Genomic DNA, 21368 nt, shown 5'->3' with positions numbered 1-21368 from the left:
AGGCCTACTGAATACATAAAGACATCAGAAATCTTATAAGCAGACAAATGTCCACATATACCGCACCAAATCACCGTATGGATTTGGACGTTGCAAAAACCTTCATCACGTGGGAAATCACAACCACGTACAATTGCCTGCTTTCTCTTATTTTGTAGTATAAGCATGGCAAGCACTAGCAAAAAGTGTTCACGTCTCGCTGTTGACATTTTTAAGTTAACTGACGAAGAGAAGCACATGGGAAAAGGGACAGGATATTCTTCTAATGGACCAAAATATTACAGATCGAATATGTTTGAACAACGGAAAGAATAATATCACACGGTATTGAAAAGAATTTCCACGTAAGCGGCAGAGATAATAGACGTTGAAAACTGACTAAATGTCCTACGGGCGAATTACATCAATGCGCTATGAGAGAACTGTTTATCCGAAATTGCGAACGGTAAAAGGAAACAGCACTTCCGTGGTACGTTCGTATCATGCTGTTGCAAAGTTGGATTTTAGGAGAACAGCAAAGAAACCATGACAAAAATTATTTAGCCTGAGTAAGCTTTGAAAGGTGCTAAATCGTTCAAGCGCGAAGGTAAAAACATAGCTGTCAGAACGTACCTCGACGATAAAGTACACTACCAGAGTTAAGATACAACTGATTTTTAATCAAGTGTGTTCACGGCGCAACTTTTCGGGTTAAACCTCCGACAGGAGCTTGTCCCCGAATCTCGCAAATAATTTTTTGTTGTCACACTACGGCTACAGCTTCTCTTGAGATTTTTCTGTTGTTAGGTTAAATAGACACTGCTAAAGGTGGGAAACTAATGGGTGCTTACTAGACAGACACGTGCTTCGAAGACGACCTAACTAAAAATACAGAAATGTAAAATTCCACGTGCTCAAGCAAACAGCTGACATTATCGTTCATAGATAATTGACGAGAAAACGTTTCATGGCCGCAGATGACTAAGATATGCGATATCGGCATACACAATAACTGTACGGACACCAGCAGTACTGCCGGCCGTGGTGGTCTCGCGGTTCTAGGCGCGCAGTCCGGAACCGTGCGACTGCTACGGTCGCAGGTTCGAATCCTGCCTCGGGCATGGATGTGTGTGATGTCCTTAGGTTAGTTAGGTTTAAGTAGTTCTAAGTTCTAGGGGACTAATGACCACAGCAGTTGAGTCCCATAGTGCTCAGAGCCATTTTTGAACCAGCAGTACAAATTCAATAACAAACTAATAATAGATGCATCTGTATCTTGGGAGACAATAGACATTATCACAGAAAAATTAATTACAGATCCAATTCTACAGTTGTGCTCACGCTTTTAGAGAGGTTTCTATCAGTTACTAGGCGAATGCCGGACCCGAAAATGCCCTTGCAAATATTCACAATAGAAAATCCTCCTACATTACTCCCAGCCAGCTGGAATGTTTGGCTGAAAAGGAAGTTCTTCAAATGCCCGCCCTACTTGCACGTGGAGATAATGAAAAGGAATATATATCAACATGCAGTTAAAACACTCCGGTAGCCGAGTAGTGTGTGCACATTTTTAAGTTCGCATCGGTGACTCAGTATCAAACTCAAGTATTTTACACTTTTGTAGATACTCCATTTTTCACTTGCATTTAAGGATCCGCTGTGTTCGTCAAACAATCTTTCACACGCACAGGCCCAGATTAAAGTAGCGGTTGCTTGGGGCACAGAGCTGAGCAGGGCGCCAGAGAAGCACAAATACAATATTTGCGCAAAGGTTGTATCGTAATTATTGGCGAAAACTGCCACAGGTTACAGAGGAATGTCTACGTAGTACTTTTTAGTAAAAGTAAGAAAAACTCATATCCACGATCATAACTTGGATTTATTTTTGAAGGTCTTACAATAGGAAAGACAACTAAACTCTAAGGGAGGGGACAAAATGATACGTCCCTTGTGTGGAAAAATGTTTTCGAACCGAGCCTGCATAAGCAGCACATTCTGGGGACACCCGGCACATGCGAACTGGAAATGGACATAAAGAAGGAAGGAAGGCTGCACTCCTTGTACGACCCTAGCCGCCGCAGCGATGTGAAGAGTACGTGGAGCGACTGGCAGATGTCCAAACGTAGGCAACACAAGTGGGCCAGAATGTCAGGGAACGGCCCGACAAATCGAGGAACCAACGGTCGCTCGCCCCGGGCTGTTCGCCAGCATCTGTGCGTTGACCACGAGAGCTCCAAGTGGTCCGCACAGTTCCTCATGGACAGGTGCCCACGCCCTCGCTGACAACTTGACAACTCTGCCAGAGAGAAGCGCTGAAAACGGATGCCCACTGCTGACAACATTATTCGTGTATACATGACGCAAATGCTACAGAGAGTCAGCGATCGGTTTTGGAATCAATGTCTGACCTTATTCAACAAAACATCCGGTTGGAATAGTGTGACTTACGTCTCCTAAGTAATTATGAACACGTGTAACGGACTACGATATTTCTTTTGATTTAAGTACTTTCCATCTCTAATCATGCAGTGGGTAATAGGGTGTAACGAGATCCAGATTTTATTATTATTATTATTATTTGTGGTAAGTTCCTATGGGACCAAATTGCTGAGGTCATCGATCCCTAGGCTTACATACCACTTAATCTAACTTTAACTTACGCTAGCGCTAGGGACAACACACACGCCGGCTGGTGTGGTCGTGCGGTTCTAGGCGCTTCAGTCTGGAACCGCGAGACCGCTACGGTCGCAGGTTCGAATCCTGCCTCGGGCATGGATGTGTGTGATGTCCTTAGGTTAGTTAGGTTTAAGTAGTTCTAAGTTCTGGGGGACTGATGACCTCAGATGTTAAGTCCCATAGTGCTCAGCCATTTGAACAACACACACACACCCATGCCCGAGGAAGGACTCTAACCTCCGCGCGAACCGTGGCAAGGCGCCGGAGACCGCTCGGATGACAAGCGCGGCCGAGGTCCGGATCAGTAGGCGTTAGCTATCGAAGACGCAAATCAGTATCAACTGATACGATATTCGACGATAATCAAACAACATCAGATCAAAGGAAACTAACCTGTCATCAACGCTGGGCGACATCGGAAGCTTAGGTTACAACCGTTTATAACGCAGGTTCGTGAGTACACATAGAGCTCTCTCCTCATTAGTTTTCATTGTATCATTGTACCACTGTTAGTTCTTTGTGCATTTCCTTCTACATGTTCACAGCAGATTAATCATTTATCCCAGGCAGTTAAGTTCCGCTTTCAATTATGCGATGTTTTCTATTTTTGATTATCTATTAATCTTGCAGTTACACGCTGAAAGTTCTTTATAATCGGCGTCCTCATATGTTTGGTATTCAGAAAAAAAGGTCTTCCAGAAATACAATATGAAGCCTCTGGGACCTAGCATGAGTTGGAATGGCGTTGATGGACGGGATGCAAAGCCATAAGCATGAATAAAATTTTCGAAGTTGAGCGGAGTGTGTGGTGTAATAGAAGCTTTGCACTGTCCCGACAGATGAAACCAGACAGATCCGAAACTGCACCTTTGGCGTTCGCTGACGACGTCATATCAATTGAGCGCTGGAACGTTGTCCGAGAAACGCAAAATATGTATATTCATTTCCTTTCAGCACACCGTTTGAATTTGGCACGAAAGTTCAATCAATGAATACGTCATATATAACACCTGTTTTCAAAGATCACTTATCAGCAATATGTGCATTACAAACGAAGGTAAAAAAGAAGTTTTTCTCCAGAGGGAACTGTTCTGTCTGTCCTACTATTTATCGTATATCCGACAAAGATATATCATGCCGATAAGACCATCAACAGCCGTAACGAACGCTATGTCTTATTCTGTCGCAAGCGATAAATTTAGAACAGGAAAGCTGGTTTTCCTTCGTCGCAACTAGTACCTACATGGAAGGTTTATAGCTAGTTGCCAAGCACACTGAAAGCAAGCTTACAGAGACTGCTGCTGTTAGCAGTCCATACGTCGAAGGACACTTCACAGCTAGTCTGTCTCTCCAAAGTATATGATTTGCATCCCAAAGACGAACCACATCGACTTGATAGTCAGGGGGACAGTTGGTACACCGCATATAACAATTGTGTGTGTTGACTCTACGTTGCAGACCGTTCAGGATTGTGCTGGTCGACTTTCAGTTTCCGACTGCATCTGACAGCGAGACAGCTGGATTTCATTGCTATTATGCCCCGTCAAAGACATCGACTGGAAATAACGTTCGATAACTGCAAGGGACTAAGCTCAACAGGACCCTCCTACACAAGGACAGATGGCTTAGAAAATTTATGACAAATGTAGAAGAAGTGAGTAATGTATCGACAGATACACGTTGCAGTACTTTGAGGACTAACCTTCAACCCCACAGACTGTTCGACAAGAAGAAGGGAAAGTTGTTCCATGCTACGTACGAGAGGCTTACTTACCATGCATATGTGTCAAATGTAAAGGATCGCGGGATGTCAGGACGGAAATCTGACATTCCATTTTAAGGAACCATGTCAAGTATTGCCTTATTCGATTCAGAGTGACCACAAAAAGCACCAATCTGGGCGAGGACTTGAACCCGGTTCCCCCCCCCCCCCCGAATGCCTTAATCGTTCAGCAATTTCGTATCTTATATTGCAGTCCGTGATCTCAAACTTTGTTTGTTCAATGTTTGTTCACTACGAGAAAAGTATACTGATGCTTGGCAAGTTACTCATTTTTTAAAAACTACAGAAGGTTATTAAGAAATAATACCATCTACATCCTGAGTCTACCCGAGCACTGAGAGGATTTACAAATTTAGAATTTAATGTCGACATTAAGAGATTAGAAAATAAAGGAAGGACAAGGTTTCAAGATTAACAGGCAACGCGCTAGCTTAGGAGACAAGAAGGTGAACCAGACTCAGACCGAATCGCGCGACGGTCTAGTGACCCTGGTACCACGGTCAGTCCAAGTGTGGTTTTTTAAGCAGTTCGCCCACACACATTTAGACAAATTCTGGGCTAGCCCTCAATCGCTGCCTCAGATGCACTGTAGTCACGCGTTAGCTGAAGATCGTCCCTATGGTCAAGCATGCTGCATGCAGTTTGCAGTTCCCGTGTCGCATCGGAAGATCGGAGATGCCCGTCTGTGAAATGCCATAAGCTGTTAGTAGGCTTGAGATACAAAGAGATAACGGAACAACGTAAACTAGAAACGTCTCATTGGTATTGAATGGTAGTAGGCATTTCGCAAAGAGATCCGTGACTGGAAATTTTTACGGAGCGGCCGAAATTCACTGACAATCACGTTGAAACAAGGAAGCTGGGCGCACGGAATAGCATGTGCTCTTGTCAGCTGTCACGGTGGAAGGCAAGAGCGGGTGACGTCAACAAGGCGCGCTCTGGCGCGGAAAGATGACGTGCGTCGAGAAATCGGAAAGCGAGGGCAGCGAGGAGCGCGGAGAACTTGCTGCTTCATGGCGGTCCAGCGATGGAAAAAGGAAACATTCATCCCCTCTGACGGCAGAACTGAAAGCCTGACGCTCTTAATGGAAAACGTTGGAGTCATCTGGTGCACGTTTCAAACGGTGACATTAGTAAACGCTCCGGGACTGTGAAAACACAGGAAAACAAAGGACACCAAATACGGTGGTTCGGATATATGCGACGTGCACAAGATATAACAACTGCATAGATAGGCTGTTACACAATGGAGGTCGATGGCAGAGTTGAGCAGACATGTTACAAAGCTGCTTGAGGACTGGGAAAGTTAAAAACGACATGGCACAATACCATGCCAAATGGAGACAACCAGTGCATGCGGCGGAAAAAATCCTAAAAAAAAGGACTAATAGTTTGTGATCATCCTTTTTTTAAAAAAAATAGTACAGTACGTCAACTTTCCCATGATTGCACAAATTTCCAATGATTAACTTTTCGTCGCTGGAGTTCGCGCCATATACTTCTTTCTGATATCATGGTAGCCTTTAATTGTGAAACTACTCATTCATAAGTTCCGTTATAGTAATTTCGAGTTCGACAATTTAAGGCGATCTTATTATTCTTAAAAAAAATTAGAGCAAGCGCTTGTCAGCGAATCGTAGCCGTAAAAAGGGTGACAATGCTTACGTTTACTATACTTTCACTCGATTTGTCTCCAAACGGCTTCCAGTAAACACAATACGTCTTATACCAACAACCACGAGATGGCCTTTGGCACAATAGTTGGAGATGGCCTTACATTTACTTCGCTAAAACATAGAATTTACTGGGATGCCTACCGTAAACGAATTGTTCGATAATTAAGGAAAGTCATTAAGCATCAATACTACCGATGACAGTATCGCCGTAGATTTCAAGAGTACTATTTTTTTCAGTGATGATGTGTCTCTCAACCACTCGAAATCGAAGAGAACCTCCAATTAAATTCGAAATAATAATAAGAACCTTAAAGAATAAAACATCAAAACAGAAACAACTAGAATTTTATAAAATTATGGTTATTCCATCATTCACGTATGGTTCTGAACACGAAACATTCATGACCAGGAGGAAAACTAAATTCAAGTAGCAGACATAAAATTTCCAAAGATTCTGATAAGATTATCCTATTAGATAACGTACCAAATAACGACATAATGGACGAACTAAATGTGAAACTAATGCTAAATTTGAATTCAGCGAATGAGTCATGTTGGCTAAAACACTGGAACACAGGATGCAGGGGTAGCAACTCTCCCAACACTCAGAGACATGTAGGCATGCCATGCGAGTAGTAGAATGAGTTATAATTAGTCTCTTGGTCAGCGTTTGGCGTCTTTCAACACAGTAATTTATGAATTTCTTAATTTATCAAGAGTTGTGCGAATGAAATAGACAAACAATAAATAAACAAACAAAATTCCTAAAAGTAACAAATTTTCTTAGCAGAATTATCCAGACCAACAGTTTTTAACTGCCTTGAAATCTGAAAGTTAACGTATACCTACGACTTTGAGCGGAACTGTTGCACATTATCACCTCTAACGTACGTCGCATAGTCGGTGTGTTAGGTGGTCAAGGGTGACAATAATCATTAACCACAAGGATTACGACTAAATGTTCTTTTTAGTAAAACTGTGCGCTTCGTATTAGACCAGCCAGAGTGGCCGAGAGCGCTAACGCGCTGCTTCCTGGACTCGGGTGAGCGCACCGGCCCCGGATCGAATCCGCCCGGCGGATTAACGAAGACGGTCGGTGTGCCGGCCAGCCAGCCTGGATGTGTTTTTTAGGCGGCTTTCCACATCCTCCTAGGTGAATGCCGGGTTGGTCTCCACGTCCCGCCTCAGTTACACGACTCGAAGGCATCTGAAGCGCATTCACACTATTTCATGATTTACACTAGACGCAGGCAACTGGTGTACACTAATTCCGTCCTGCGGGGTGCGGGGTGGCGGCATGAAGGGCATCCGGTCACCCCTTCAAAAATTAACATGCCATATCCGTACTTAACCCTGCCGACCCTGCGCAAAATGTGGGAAAAGGCAGTAGCAAAAGAAAGAGTACGCTCGGTATTACTAACACAGGGGCACTTACTCAAGGACGGTTTAAGGTCCATACGACAAACGCGACCGCTTTTGCACGCCATGCTGAGAGGGGCACCAGAGACAGTCAAGTGCAACGTTTGTATACGGTGACCATCACTTTTAGTAACGAAAACTAACACGCGTGAAAGTATACGAGGACAATGTGGGGTGGGGGTGGGCGCCAAATGGTAAGTCGATTGTGAGGAAAAACGCTCTCGTCTTGGGCGTTATACGTAGGCCATTTGCAAGACATATTCACGCGATCATCAGAAAACTTTATCATTCCTGTCTGAAGAGTGACCAGCGACAACATGAAAAAAAAACTGGTGCGAGACTACGCGTACAACGAATATGCATTGTCGACCTGCAGGAACAATAAGCACCGTAAATGTGTTTCATTTAAGTTACTCGTAAATTTATTTGTAACAACGTATTTTCTGTATGTGCTTGATCAGCAAGTAACAGTCGCTGACAAGCAGAACACTGTTCAGGCTACATAGAAGTAAAATATACTACAGGCGTGAGTACGCCACATTATGATCCTGATGACGGAGAAAAAAAGAAAACTATTTCGTTTCCGAGTTAAGCAGTTAATCTAAAGAGCACGTGGCGGACTGCATTTTGTGACCACCAAATTAATAGAGGGTTTTCCAGGGGGCAATAGTCGATATTTAGGGATGTGACAAGAACGACTATTCGAAGCAAAAGCTTTAGTAAACAGGCCCTAAAATGAGTGCCGTAAGAGCTATGAGCGCTTCTTACTTCGATTCTGTAAAACAAATCTCTTCTACCGCAAGCTCTTTGCTTTTCCATTTTTGATAGGAGACAAAAAAGAAAAAAAAAGTCTAGTAAACATAGGGTGTAAAATGCATACCGCAAGAGCTATGAGCACATGTTCAGTAGAAGAGATGGGATTCACAGTAGCGAAGATGAACAAGTGCTGATAGGTCTTAAGGTATGAATTTTAGAGCCCTTGTTTACTAGGCTCTTTGCTACGAATGATCGTTCCCATCAACTCCTGAACTATCATCTGTAGTTTGTTCACAACGCCCTGAACGGGCACTCCCTAGTTTTGGATTGGCTAAAGGTGACATAAGTCGGTTGACTAAGGGGCAAGAGTGTTTTGTGACCGGTCGCTGGGAAGACTGGTGGTCTAAAAATATAATGCTTGTGTGTACAATAGCCATATCACAAAGGTAACTACTTACGAGAAAAGCACAGCTTGTTATTGTCCCCGTGGTTGTCACTGTGTTGAGCTTCGATAGGTGAAGCGGGCTTCTACTGTCAGATGGATAGACGCACGCCGGCCAGAGCGGCCGTGCGGTTCTAGGCGCTACAGTCTGGAGCCGAGCGACCGCTACGGTCGCAGGTTCGAATCCTGCCTCGGGCATGGATGTGTGTGATGTCCTTAGGTTAGTTAGGTTTAATTAGTTCTAAGTTCTAGGCGACTGATGACCTCAGAAGTTAAGTCGCATAGTGCTCAGAGCCATTTGAACCATTTTTGATAGGCGCACGGTTAAGAGGAAAGTGCCTTGTGCGCTTGCACAACACGATCAACGAAAACCTAGCGACGAACATCAGCTGTCTTATTGTTATTATGGTAAATGGGCAATGTTGGTAAATTACGGTATAGCGTCAGCGCCATCTGGCGTCCTAAAAGCTGCTGCGAATTTTCCTGGTGTTCAAATATACACAGAACGAACAAACTATGCGTAGTTTTTTTCTTTTTTTTTTACCTAATAGCACTTAATACTAAGTGTGGGAGGGAGGGAGGGAGGCGGGACGTGACCACTGTTTCAACACCTGCCGCCGAGATGTCTGGCAGTGGGCAGCGTCGTTACTTGGGTAAGCGATCCTTTTAGGCGATGAACAAAACTTGTTTACACCGCAAAGGCGCCGTCAGCGAGCTGCTACGCCCTTTTCTTGCCCCCGTCCGCGCGGCACGACAGAAGAAACGGCACCGCACAAGGAGTGTCCAGTCAGCCTCACCGCCGCACGTCCTCCACTTCTGTCTTGACGGCCAGCGACGCTGTTCACGCACAGCGTGTAGGAACGGCTCGGGTGACGGCATGCATCTATATATTATTATTATTACTGTGTTAAACCTCGTTCTTCCGGAGACAGTATTCCCTTGCCTTCCTCTGACTTCTTAACTGACAGCTAAATTCTAGATCTAAATTTTGCAAACCACTGTAAAGCGCTTGGCAGAAGGCACTAATCACTGTACGAGTTATTCGAAATCCATTCGCGCATCGAGGGTGGGAAGAATGAATGCTTAAATGGCTCTATACGCGTTCTAATTAGTCTAAGCAAGTCTTCGCAGTCCTTGCGGAATCAATACGCCCGTGTTTCTAGCATATTCCCAACTAAATACTGATTCTTGAAACTTTGTAGCTTGACTAATGTGCAACAGTCGACGTCCTCTTTAACTGACGGTCTCTCGTGGATCAAACAAATCTGTGACTATTCATGCTGCCCTTTTAATACCAGTATAATAGCCTGATTTAGTCCAACTTGAACGAGTCTCCCCATACTTGGGCAATACTCTTGGTAGGGTCACACTAGCGTTTTGTAAGCAATCTATTTAGTAGCGTGATTGCATTTACCCAGCATCGAACCACTGAACCAAAGTCTGTCACGATGTGGTCATTCCATATCGCATTCGCACTATTACACCGAGGCGTCTTGTAAGAGTTACTGATTTTAATTGTGATAGATTTGTATATACTCAAAAATGCTACGCTTTTGCGTTGACTGAAGTGGACAATTTTACATGCGAAGCAAGATACCAATCTTTGCAGGACTTTGAAGTATTATCGAGATGTGACTGATTATTTGTGCATTTTTTTTTTCATACAATACTTCATCATAGCTAACTGCTTCATCTACAGAAAGTCTCAGGTTACTATTAATACTGTCTGCAAGGTCCTAATATGCAGTATTAAGACATTCCCTGGGGCATGCCTGAAGTTATATCTACATATGTCGATGGCTTTCGTACGAGATGACATGCTTTATCTCTCCTCCCAACCCCAACAAATATTCTTACACCAATTTATAGAATTGGTTTGCTATTTCATATGGTGTAACTTTCGCTAGCGTGCGTTAGTTGTATGAGCACCTGACATTTAACGTGACTACAAACCTTACTGGAAGTATTCTTCTCATAAACAAATATTGCCAGAAGTGAAGAAGGCGATGAGAGATAAAAATACAACAGAACCGGCGGTAGCCTCCGAAAGGTATGTACTCGTACGTACCTAACCAACCGCTGGGTTGCGGATGGGTTCTCATTCACTATACGACACACTTCCGTCGGCCTGATCCGTGCTGCCACACGGTTAGTGAGCTGCAGCTGCTACCATGTAGTGCACTGATTAGTTTCCGGCTTACCGATAAGTAGAACTTTGCATCCTACGTATCTACTTACGTAAACAACTTGCAGCTACTTGTTTCCGCGCGGAAACACCATTTGTATGACAGGAAGCTGGAACATATAGTAAAAAAAAAAAACATTTCGTTTACAAGACAGTCTCTGTTCTCCTCCCCGCCCCCATAAACAGTATGCGTAGCCATTTACTCAGTTGCTATTCCGACGAGAACAGCCTTCTGATTCAACCCACGAGGTATTCCAAGTGTGTCATAAAATTTACAGGATGCAATTCGGGAACACTATAAACTGCAGTGTACAAATACCTTTATTACGGCGAGCAGTTTCGATTCGTACTAATCATCATCCGGTCGATAAAACCATTACAGCAGCATTTTCTTATGAGAGTAACGTCGTCGCATCTAAGTTATAATCACAACCACACAACTTGTTTTGTGATGAAAGGCACTGTTTATACATTTTTATACTGCAAATTTTTCTTGCCTTGGGACTGTACAGCAGCCTGATTAATCTGAGAAAAGTTTGTGAGGTTATGTCTTAACGGAATTAATGATTGGGTTCTTTCGAGAGAACACTACCTGGCGGAAGAAGATAAATATTACAGAATTTTCACCAGTAGAAATGAGTGAAAATAGAGGTTTCTTGGAAAGGTGGTGTTGGGCCTCCTCACATTTATATCCGAACCATAAATTTCATCACAAATATTCACAAGAGATTTTCAGTATGAGCATAGATAGCCCCTCATAAATATTAACTTTCCCCGTAATTTCAGGCCGGCCGTTGTGGCCGAGCGGTTCTAGGCGCTTCAGTCTGGAACCGCGCGACCGCTACGGCGCAGGTTCGAATCCTGCCTCGGACATGGATGAGTGTGATGTCCTTAGGTTAGTTAGGTTTAAGTAGTTCTAAGTTCTAGGGGACTGATGACCTCAGATGTTAAGTCTTATAGTGCTCAGAGCCATTTGAACCGTAATTTCCACTTTCAGCACATGCTTGCACTTCGTAAAACACCCCCCCCCTTTCCCCGTAGGAACACGACTTAGAGGACGGGACAGCTTGTCATTTGCAAACTATCACGTTCCATTCTCAAAATATATTCAGAAGGTTAATGAAAGGCAGAATAGTAAATATAGATCAAAAAAGCGAGCACCGAGCAAAAGTTGAGTCCCGGACCCTATTTCCCAGTCAATGCTCTTCCCTCTTAGTGATCGTAATAAGACTCATGGAACAAATTAACGGTTCAACAACCACAACATTGTTTGAATAGTTCGATCTTCAAAACAGAAGATGCCTTCAGGATAATCTCCTCGACTCACATAGCGCATCAGATTGCTATTTCGGCTCTGCCCGTTGGAGCAGTACTTGACAGGGGCAGAGCTCGTAGATACTGTTGCCTATTTCTCTTCCACTGTGACTAATCCTGTAGTCGCAACGGTTAAGTGCAGATGAAGACGTAGTTTGTAACACAATCGAGCGAATACAATAAAAATAGTACCCTCCCCCCTCCATTTATCATCCAAGATGATCACAGTTACCATAAGAGGATCATTTTGATTAAAATACTTTCATTATCTGCTCTAAACATAATTTGGTCCCCTAAGTTATACTACTAGGCTACGTCAAAATTATGCAGACCGTAAGCAATCCAACAGGGAATAGAAATTAATGGTCACAACATGTGTGTGAAAATATGTGGTTTGACCTTAAGTCGCCAACTGTTGAGAACGCGTACACAAAATTTGACAATATTTGAAAAACTGAGACGACGTCACACTGACATACAAACTATTCGACATTCACTTGTCATCGTTTAGGAAAATGCCTCATAAAAATGAAATCCAGATCACCAGACCGGAACATGACCCAAGACTCTCCCGACCAGTGTCCAATCTTTTCTGTTGTCATGTTATCATATAAAATAAATGCAGAATCTTAGAGTTTATTTACCCCAGTTTCAAAGCTCCTCCACCCCCTCCCGTAATAGCTCACTCATGAACGCGCTTCAGTGACAACACTTCTGGATTTACTCAGAACGGAATACAAAATTTAACAACCTTCTCTTTTTAAAAAGAGGAACAGACAAGGAAGTTCGGTTACAGGTTTAATGACTGCGCCACATTTTTGCAGAATACACGCAATGACGATGGAACTTTGTACTTAATGTTAACACAGCAGGTTACATATTTGCAAGCACGAATTTGCTATGCTTGCGTTTGAGTATTATTCAGAGTGTGGAAAAGAATACGTGTGCAAAATTTAACAGATGATGGATTACCTCAAAACACCTTTTTTTACGTAACGGAAATGAGACAAAAGTTATTTCTCTGCCGTTTTAGTTTTTTGAAGTTAGTATCAGCAGGACATCGAGACCAGGAGAGAATTTTCTGCAGAGCCATATGAAGAATTTCGTTTAATTACTAGTGGGCGAGACAGCTGAGAAATCTCTTGTACCGTATTTTCTCGGCTTTAGAAATTGTCAGCTAAAAATATGAGTTGATTCTGTCTCAGTGCTTAGAATGAAAATATGGAGCTGTTATTGTTATAATAATAAGCCAGTAGTAAAAAGTACTCAGAATGTAATTCCCTAATCATCACCTCCGCACGACTCCGACTTTTAGGGTAAGTAAACCATTAGTTTTCTATAACTCTGCTTCCTTACCCAAACTGGTTTGTTGTTATTAACTTTACGATCCCTCGAAATTTGTTTTTAAAATATATATATATATATATATATATATATATATATATCCAAACACACACACACACACACACACACACACACACACACACACACACACACACCGTATACTATTATCGCTGTAACTATTTTCTCATTTAATAACCACGCACACACACGCGAGGCGGAAGTCAAGACGACGACCACCGGCTTGCGAGGCACCGACGCTACCATGAGAAAACGGGCGGCGCCGAACAGCGGGACGGAAATGCTTTTCGTCGGGCACAGTGCAGCGTATCATCTGCAAATTTTGAACACAGTTCAGTGTCACTAACATAACTATGCTATGTCAAGAGGTCCTATCGAGGACGCAGACTATTCATTTTACGGATTCACTCAATGACTTCGCTAACACAGAGAAGGAGAGATTCCGTTGCAACTGCGAAGAGGACACTGTAAACGACGACGATAAAAACCACTGGCATCACTAGTACCACAACTATTGCTGCAAGATATCACTTCCACCACTATTTGCTTGCTGCACAGGTCACCACAAACGACAGCTTCGATACCACCATGAGGATAATGGTAAGTGGATGTAAGCAGTTACAGCAGCATCACCGGGAGATACCATCAGACGCTTCCCGGGCGGTGCTGAAGGAGATGGTATCGCAGGCGAGGCGCCCAACTGCTACGAGGTCGCAGTCCTTGGACGACTTACCAGCCACATAGCGGACGCCTCCAGCCGCTGCTTCCTCGCTCGCCGCACGCGGGGGGTGTACTGACGCGGCGTCGCGCACGCTGGAAGCTCGACGCCGGCTGACGTCATCTGGCGACTGCGCACAACGCTACACCGTGCACTACTGAACTCCACACCACGCGCTCCTGTCCAACTTCTCTGCTGCGTGTCCACCAACCCCTTCCTCTACTATTCGCCAAATAAGCGCCCCCTACCTGCTTCCAACTATACTACTCGCGCCCGTTACCAGTAAATATGGGATGATGCAACGGCAACGAGGTGGTGCAGTGATTGCGACGGCGGAATCACATTACGAAAGAGAGGGGATGTAACCTACGCCCGAAAACAGGTAAGACGGCATGGTGAAAGCCCTCGGCCCAGAGTTGAAAGACTAAAGCGTTTAATTTAAACATGTGACTGTTTTTCCACGAAGTACCCTTTCCGTATAAATTCTGGAACACTTGAGGCAATACTGACCCTACGACTTATCTTAGAAGAAAGATTAAGGAAAGGCAAACCTACGTTTCTAGCATTTGTAGACTTAGAGAAAGCTTTTGACAATGTTGACGGGAATACTCTCTTTCAAATTCTGAAGGTGGCAGGGATAAAATACGGCTATTTACAATTTGTACAGAAAGCATATGGCACTTACAAGAGTCGAGGGACATGAAAGGGAAGCAGTGGTTGGGAAGGGAGTGAGACAGGGTTGTAGCCTCTCTCCGATGCTATTCAATCTGTATATTGAGCAAGCAGTAAAGGAAACAAAAGAAAAATTCGGAGTAGGTATTAAAATCCATGGAGACAGCAAAGGACTTGGAAGAGCAGTTGAACGGAATGGACAGTGTCTTGAAAGGAAGGTATAAGATGAACATCAACAAAAGCAAAACGAGAATAATGGAATGTAGTCGAATTAAGTCGGGTGATGCTGAGGGAATTGGATCAGGAAATGAGACATTTAAAGTAGTAAAAAAGTTTTGCTATTTGGGAGGCAAAATAACTGATGATGGTCGAAGTAGAGAGGATATAAAATGTAGACTGGCAATGACAAGGAAGGCGTTTCTGAAGAAGAGAAATCTGTTAACATCGAGTATAAATGTGTCAGGAAGTCGCTTCTGAAATAATTTGTGTGGAGTGTAGCCATGTATGGAAGCGAAACATGGACGATACATAGACTGGCCAAGAAGAGGACAGAAACTTTTGAAATGTGGTGCTACAGCAAAATGCTGATGATTGGATGGGTAGATCACGTAAGTAATGAGGAGGTATTGAATAGAATTGGGGAGAAAAGGTGTTTGTGGCACAACTTGACGAGAAGAAGGGATCGGTTGGTAGGGCATGTTCTGAGGCATCAAGGGACCATCAATTTAGTACTGGAGGGCAGTGTGGGGCGTAAAAATCGCAGAGGGAGATCCAGAGATGAATACACTAAGCAGATTCAGAAGGATGTAGGCTGCAGTAGGTACTGGGAGATGAAGAAGCTGGCATCGGATAGAGTATCATGGAGAGCTGCATCAAACCAGTCTCAGGACTGAAGACCACAACACCAACAACCCTTTCTGTCCCGCGTATGTCACAACATTTTCCTGGATGCAGATTCACGACGTGGAGTCTGGAAGATCTGTGAGATACAAATCAGAGTGCCATACCGTCACTGCTGGACTCAAAACGTTTTCCATTCATAACTTTCTTGAGGTGTGTAAACAACCTCCGGGCAAAAGGTGCAAAATCTGATACGTAGGATTCATGAGAAACTTAGTAATCAATTCCGCTAGTTGCCTTTCCTGGGTTTTCATTATGCTATTGTACATTTCGAAAACATAGTTTCGTCATATGAGTTTTCTGTTATGTATAAAGATCTTCATTACACCAGAAACGCGAAACTGTGAATTTTGCTGATTTCAATTGTGTCTGACATCCAAATGAAGCAACTCCCAAAAGCTCAATACATTGTGTATGGTATCCTCTTTACTTCTGACACTGTCAGTCCCAAACACATCTGCTATAGTCGAGTAGGATGATCCCTGGCGAAAACAGTAGACGTTATTGAAGCTGTGACAACACGGGCGTTGTAATTAGAGTCGTTTACAAAATCACAGTATGTGATTGGTTGACGTGGGTGAGCGAAGCTGCAACTCTCGGGAATCAACTTAAGCCAACTCGATTATATTTTTAATGTCTAATTTCCTAATCTACTTAGCTCAGTACAGCCTAATGTAATTTATCTACACTCCGTTAGCCTTGTTTTGTATCTGTTGATATTCTTCTAAACTATTTTCATGATACTACCCATTCCGTTCATCTGATCTTATGTCGACAAATTGACTGTTGATTTCTGCCTCGGGGTTTTCAGCCGTCGTTTGTTTGACAATTTTTCTTGTGTTGCCAGCGCGAGTGACTGGTATAGTCCAAGTTTCACCCTCCACTACTAGAGGTGGAAAAAAAAAGTCGTCCGAGAAATCCAGAACGAAAGCCAAAAGGCAGTTTGTCAACAAGTGGCCAATGAAGACTTAACAATTTTTTATTTAAAACTTCTCCGTGGTTTCCGTCACGCCCGCATCTCATGGTCGTGCGGTAGCGTTCTCGCTTCCCACCCGCTGGGTTCCCGGGTTCGATTCCCGGCGGGGTCAGGGGTTTTCTCTGCCTCGTGATGGCTGGGTGTTGTATGATGTCCTTAGGTTAGTTAGGTTTAAGTAGTTCTACGTTCTAGGGGGCTGATGACCTGAGATGTTAAGTCCCTTAGTCCTCACAGCCATTTGAACCATTTTTGTTTCCGTCACAGCTTGCTCAATGTACAAACTGAATAATACATTGTTGTGAAGCATAAACTGATGTTGGTCGAGTTCGTCATTCTTCTGGCGATAACTCATGTCACTATTCTCCAACCATGACCTATTAAATCACTAGTTCGGTAGTAACCACACCTGTAGATGTAGCTTTAGGTCACTTGAAAATAAGTTATCAATCTAAACCGATTTAGCCATCGAAAAACTATGAGAGCGCTTGTCTACAATAATTTCTGTTATGAAATATTATGTGTTTGTTGCTGCCCCCGCGTCTGTAACGTGACGCAGTGTGAACAAATAGAAACGCAATCAACATATTCTGAAAGTAATACTACTTGACGTGGAAGCTATCACGCGTATCGGCAGCAAATCGGAGGAGTAAATCCTGTGTTTCGACACGGCAGGCTGCCTCGAAGTCCGCATTTTGTTGAATATCAGTTCCAGGGGTGGAGGAGGGGGGGGGGAGGAGGAGGAGGAGGAAGGGCGACGACCGGCTTCTGAGAGAGGCAGAGCAGAATGTGCTTTGGGAATATAGCTAAGAAACGGGTAAGCCAATGAAGAAGGGAATCCTTCTGTGCTGCTAACAAGGCGTGCACATTCTGAGAATTATGTGGCTCGTATTTCCCTTGATTATCTTGACGAGGTAAATGGTAAGGAGTGTCCACAAGGACGAATATAACTTCGGTAATTTCAATTAGCCATATTCTCTTCACAGAATGGTAGGCATCTAACTGGGTACAGTTACGACATCCATTTGTTTAGTTAACGGGATACATTATCGACCCAACTGAGAGCAATGCGTCACACTCACAATTTTCTCCAAGTTATACTAATGTCGATTCCCATTTGATGCCAAATCATAATACAAGCAATTCAATAATTGCAGTAGTTATCGTCCAAATTCACCACTACATCGACATTTTTAATATAACTAAATCATAAATAAACGAAAAATTTCAAATGTATAATGTCGCTCGCTGATTCTCAAAAGTAAAAAAAAAAAAAAAAAAAAAAAAAAAAAAAAAAAAAAAAAAAAAAACCCTATTCTCTATATTGTGGGCTCAAGACATATAAAAGTAATGAGATTTCACAAAATAGTAGTGTAGAGCCTGTGCCCACCAATAAATGGCCTATGAAGATTTCAGAATACCAGTTTGTTCCATCTGGCAGCAAATAATAAGAAAGACAACTCTGAAATTTACTCCAACATAAGACTACTGCACGTCGCTACAGTTTCTTGCAAGAAAGAGTGAATTTATGTGGACACACCTGTAGTTGTGGACGGTTTAATTCTTTTATAAATAGGAGTAATGCCTTGTACACAGCAACTAATGTTATTCATTTTCCTGTAACAGAGGATTATTGTTGTGACATGTGTGACACATAAAACCACACTAGTATTATCCCTTCAAGAGATACTGCACTGATTACACATAAAAAAGGTGGTGTTCTTTTGTAGCAAAAGGAACAAACAGCACTCGCTATCTTTCTTTCTGAAAGGAAGGAATTCAGACAAATTAGGTCGGAGCATAGACTCTTAGTGAATCGCTGGTAGCCATTACACACGATAACACCCCGCTAGGAAGCAAACAGACAGGAACGAGAACTCTTAGATTAGAACGACACGAAGCTTGGCTTAATTTCAAGTTTCAGAAATGGTAGAACAAACCGCGCAATACTGTATTAACATATCAGTTCAAACAAACTTTCTTTTGCACAAATTTATACTATGGTAGCGCGGTCTGAATTAATAAAACAGCGTTATCAATTTATTAGTCCCATTCAGTAGGAAGTAATATGAACAATAGGGCAGACTGACAAAGAAGTATAGCTACGCCACAACTTATGAAGCATACTGAAAAGTAGAGGCTATAGGCATTTGGCGAAGCAGACTGAAAAGTAGAGTCTATATGTATTTGGTGACATGGGTGTTACTGGACGGCTTAAGGTACCGTTACTTTTACAAAGATATCAAACAGGAATTTTAGGCACATTACTGTATAAGAGAAAATATAAAATTTCGGGAAGCAGCATTTGTACTGAATGAAGATAAGAGGGCCGCAAAACAGTAAATCAAAGACTAAAAGATATGTAGAAAACAATGATTAATTATAATTTACATGGAGATATGGGGAAAACATTATTCATGAAGCCACATTTTTAATACCTTGCCAGCAATCATAAACAAGTTTAGCTGCTAATAAAGTGTTGTTGGTATGAGCTAGAGAAGGACTTCTTAATGGGAGATAGATTCAACTCCGTTGATGAATCTCTTAGCAGAACGTACTGATGTATATGAACATTACATCTAATCACATTAATTATTGCATAAATATGTATTCTATACTATTTTCTGACGTGTTCAATATCCACAATGATCACCTCACCGTAGGCCTATGAAACGAACAGCGCTTATATGTTTTTAACAAAATTACGATAACAAGACAAAAGTGAGGTAAATCTTATGATAAAACAACTAGAAGCACAGAAATATACAAAAAGGAACACACAAGAAAATGGTGAAATGGATACTAACGGAAACCGAGGAGTGGCTATGCTTAACATTTGTGGTGGGACTGGTCGTCACACGCAGATTATCTATATGCGAAGCACATGATGATGAATCTATGCGAAATACATCATGATGAATCAAAATCAACCATATGCAACAACGATGTAGTTCGACGCTTACAACACGAGGAACGGCAGGAAAACTTTTGGTTTCAGTGATATAACCGCAGAAAATAGATTAAGACATTTTGCTATCGTTTAATTTTTTATAATCTACGAGTAAAGAAAGCAAGGAAGTTTGGAAATTAACATGGCACCAGTAGCGATGTTATTAGACGCAAAACACAAAGCTATGCTGCAAAGGAGGGAGGGGGGGGGGGGTCGTCTCCCCCCCTCCCTTTTCCACAAATGCACCAAACGTTTATGCAAGCTCATTCTGTATTGTAAGCACTCGATTATGGAATGGCCAGTCCCACAAAATCAGGAAAAGAACAAAATTCTCCCATTTCAGAAATAAACTAATGGCTTATCCCTTGTTTGCTCTGCTTTTATTAATCACAGCAATCATTTACACCACGATCTGGTAACTCAGAATTGTTATTCTCAGGCACGTTTTAATCTCTTGTTTTCTTTTTTAAGTCTCCCTTTTTATAGTTATTATCAGCAGAAAAGTTATTTTAACATAAACCATTTATATGCTCAATACACTGCCCTTGCCAAGTAAAACTATGAGTCTACAATGTAAACTGTTAAGTATCTGGTCTGATGTATGAGAGGGCCCCAAGTCTCGAGGTAAAAATAAAAGTCAATGACTTTATGAACAACAACTATACACCGGGGGAGGGAGGGAGGGAGGGAGGGAGGTGAGAGTGAGTGAGTGAGAGAGAGAGAGAGAGAGAGAGAGAGAGAGAGAGAGAGAGAGAGAAGAGAGAGAGAGAGAGAGAGAGAAGGGAGAAATGTAGATGTTTTGATTATCTTGTATTGCTAATAACACTAGTCCATGATACTGAGGTTACACCGACGTGCAACTGAATAATTACAATTCCAGCCCCTCCGGAGGAATGACGGAATAGGTGCCCACCCATGTTGCAACTCGAAGCTGAACTCCCTTTCTAATGCCTTTAACCGTTAAGTTCCCAAATGTGTCCAGGTAACTGGAGATATGTTGCCTCATCCGTAACTAAACTGCACAGCATCCCCTTTCTAATTAGCTCCACTGTTACTTATTGCTCTGAATGTCTCCTAGCGAAAAGTGAGGCGATTCCACGCTCATGTCGAAATGAAGTTAGTGTTAACTTTCTAATGGGCTCATTTTAACGACACGTTAAGTCGTTGATGTTGTTGTTGTTGTTGTTGTGGTCTTCAGTCCTGAGACTGGTTTGAAGCAGCTCTCCATGCTACTCTATCCTGTGCAAGCTTCTTCATCTCCCAGTACTTGCTGCAGCCTACATCCTTCTGAATCTGCTTAGTGTATTCATCTCTTGGTCTCCCTCTACGATTTTTACCTTCCACGCTGCCCTCCAATGCTAAATTTGTGATCCCTTGATGCCTCAAAACATGTCCTACCAACCGGTCCCTTCTTTTTGTCAAGTTGTGCCAGAAACTCCTCTTCTCCCCAATTCTCGTTGATAAAGTAGAAATTTTAATAGCTGCACGTCAATGTGCTATTTTGAACAGCTATACTGAGGGAAGATCAAAGCCCATTCGCTGCTGGTTAACAAGGACTTATTT

General features: G+C 42.7%; 1 protein-coding gene across 3 annotated transcripts in view; it reads right to left on the bottom strand.

Moving 5' to 3' along the window:
• The window catches only part of LOC126284850 (protein diaphanous), a 346639-nt gene that overhangs the window by 161789 nt on the left and 163482 nt on the right, over positions 1-21368 (bottom strand). Inside the window, exon 1 of one of the 3 annotated variants that reach the window (XM_049984080.1) lies at positions 14326-14438. The exons of the other annotated variants lie outside the window; for them this stretch is intronic. Within the exon in view, the coding sequence (XP_049840037.1) occupies positions 14326-14433 (108 nt within the window). The 5' untranslated portion in view covers positions 14434-14438. Of the gene's footprint in view, positions 1-14325; positions 14439-21368 lie in introns of those variants that run through there. 3 annotated transcript variants of the gene reach the window in all.

Source organism: Schistocerca gregaria, chromosome 8, assembly GCF_023897955.1.
Source record: "Schistocerca gregaria isolate iqSchGreg1 chromosome 8, iqSchGreg1.2, whole genome shotgun sequence".
Taxonomy (NCBI): domain Eukaryota; kingdom Metazoa; phylum Arthropoda; class Insecta; order Orthoptera; family Acrididae; genus Schistocerca; species Schistocerca gregaria.
Note: the sequence above shows the minus strand (reverse complement) of the source record. Positions and strands in the feature narration are given on the sequence as shown.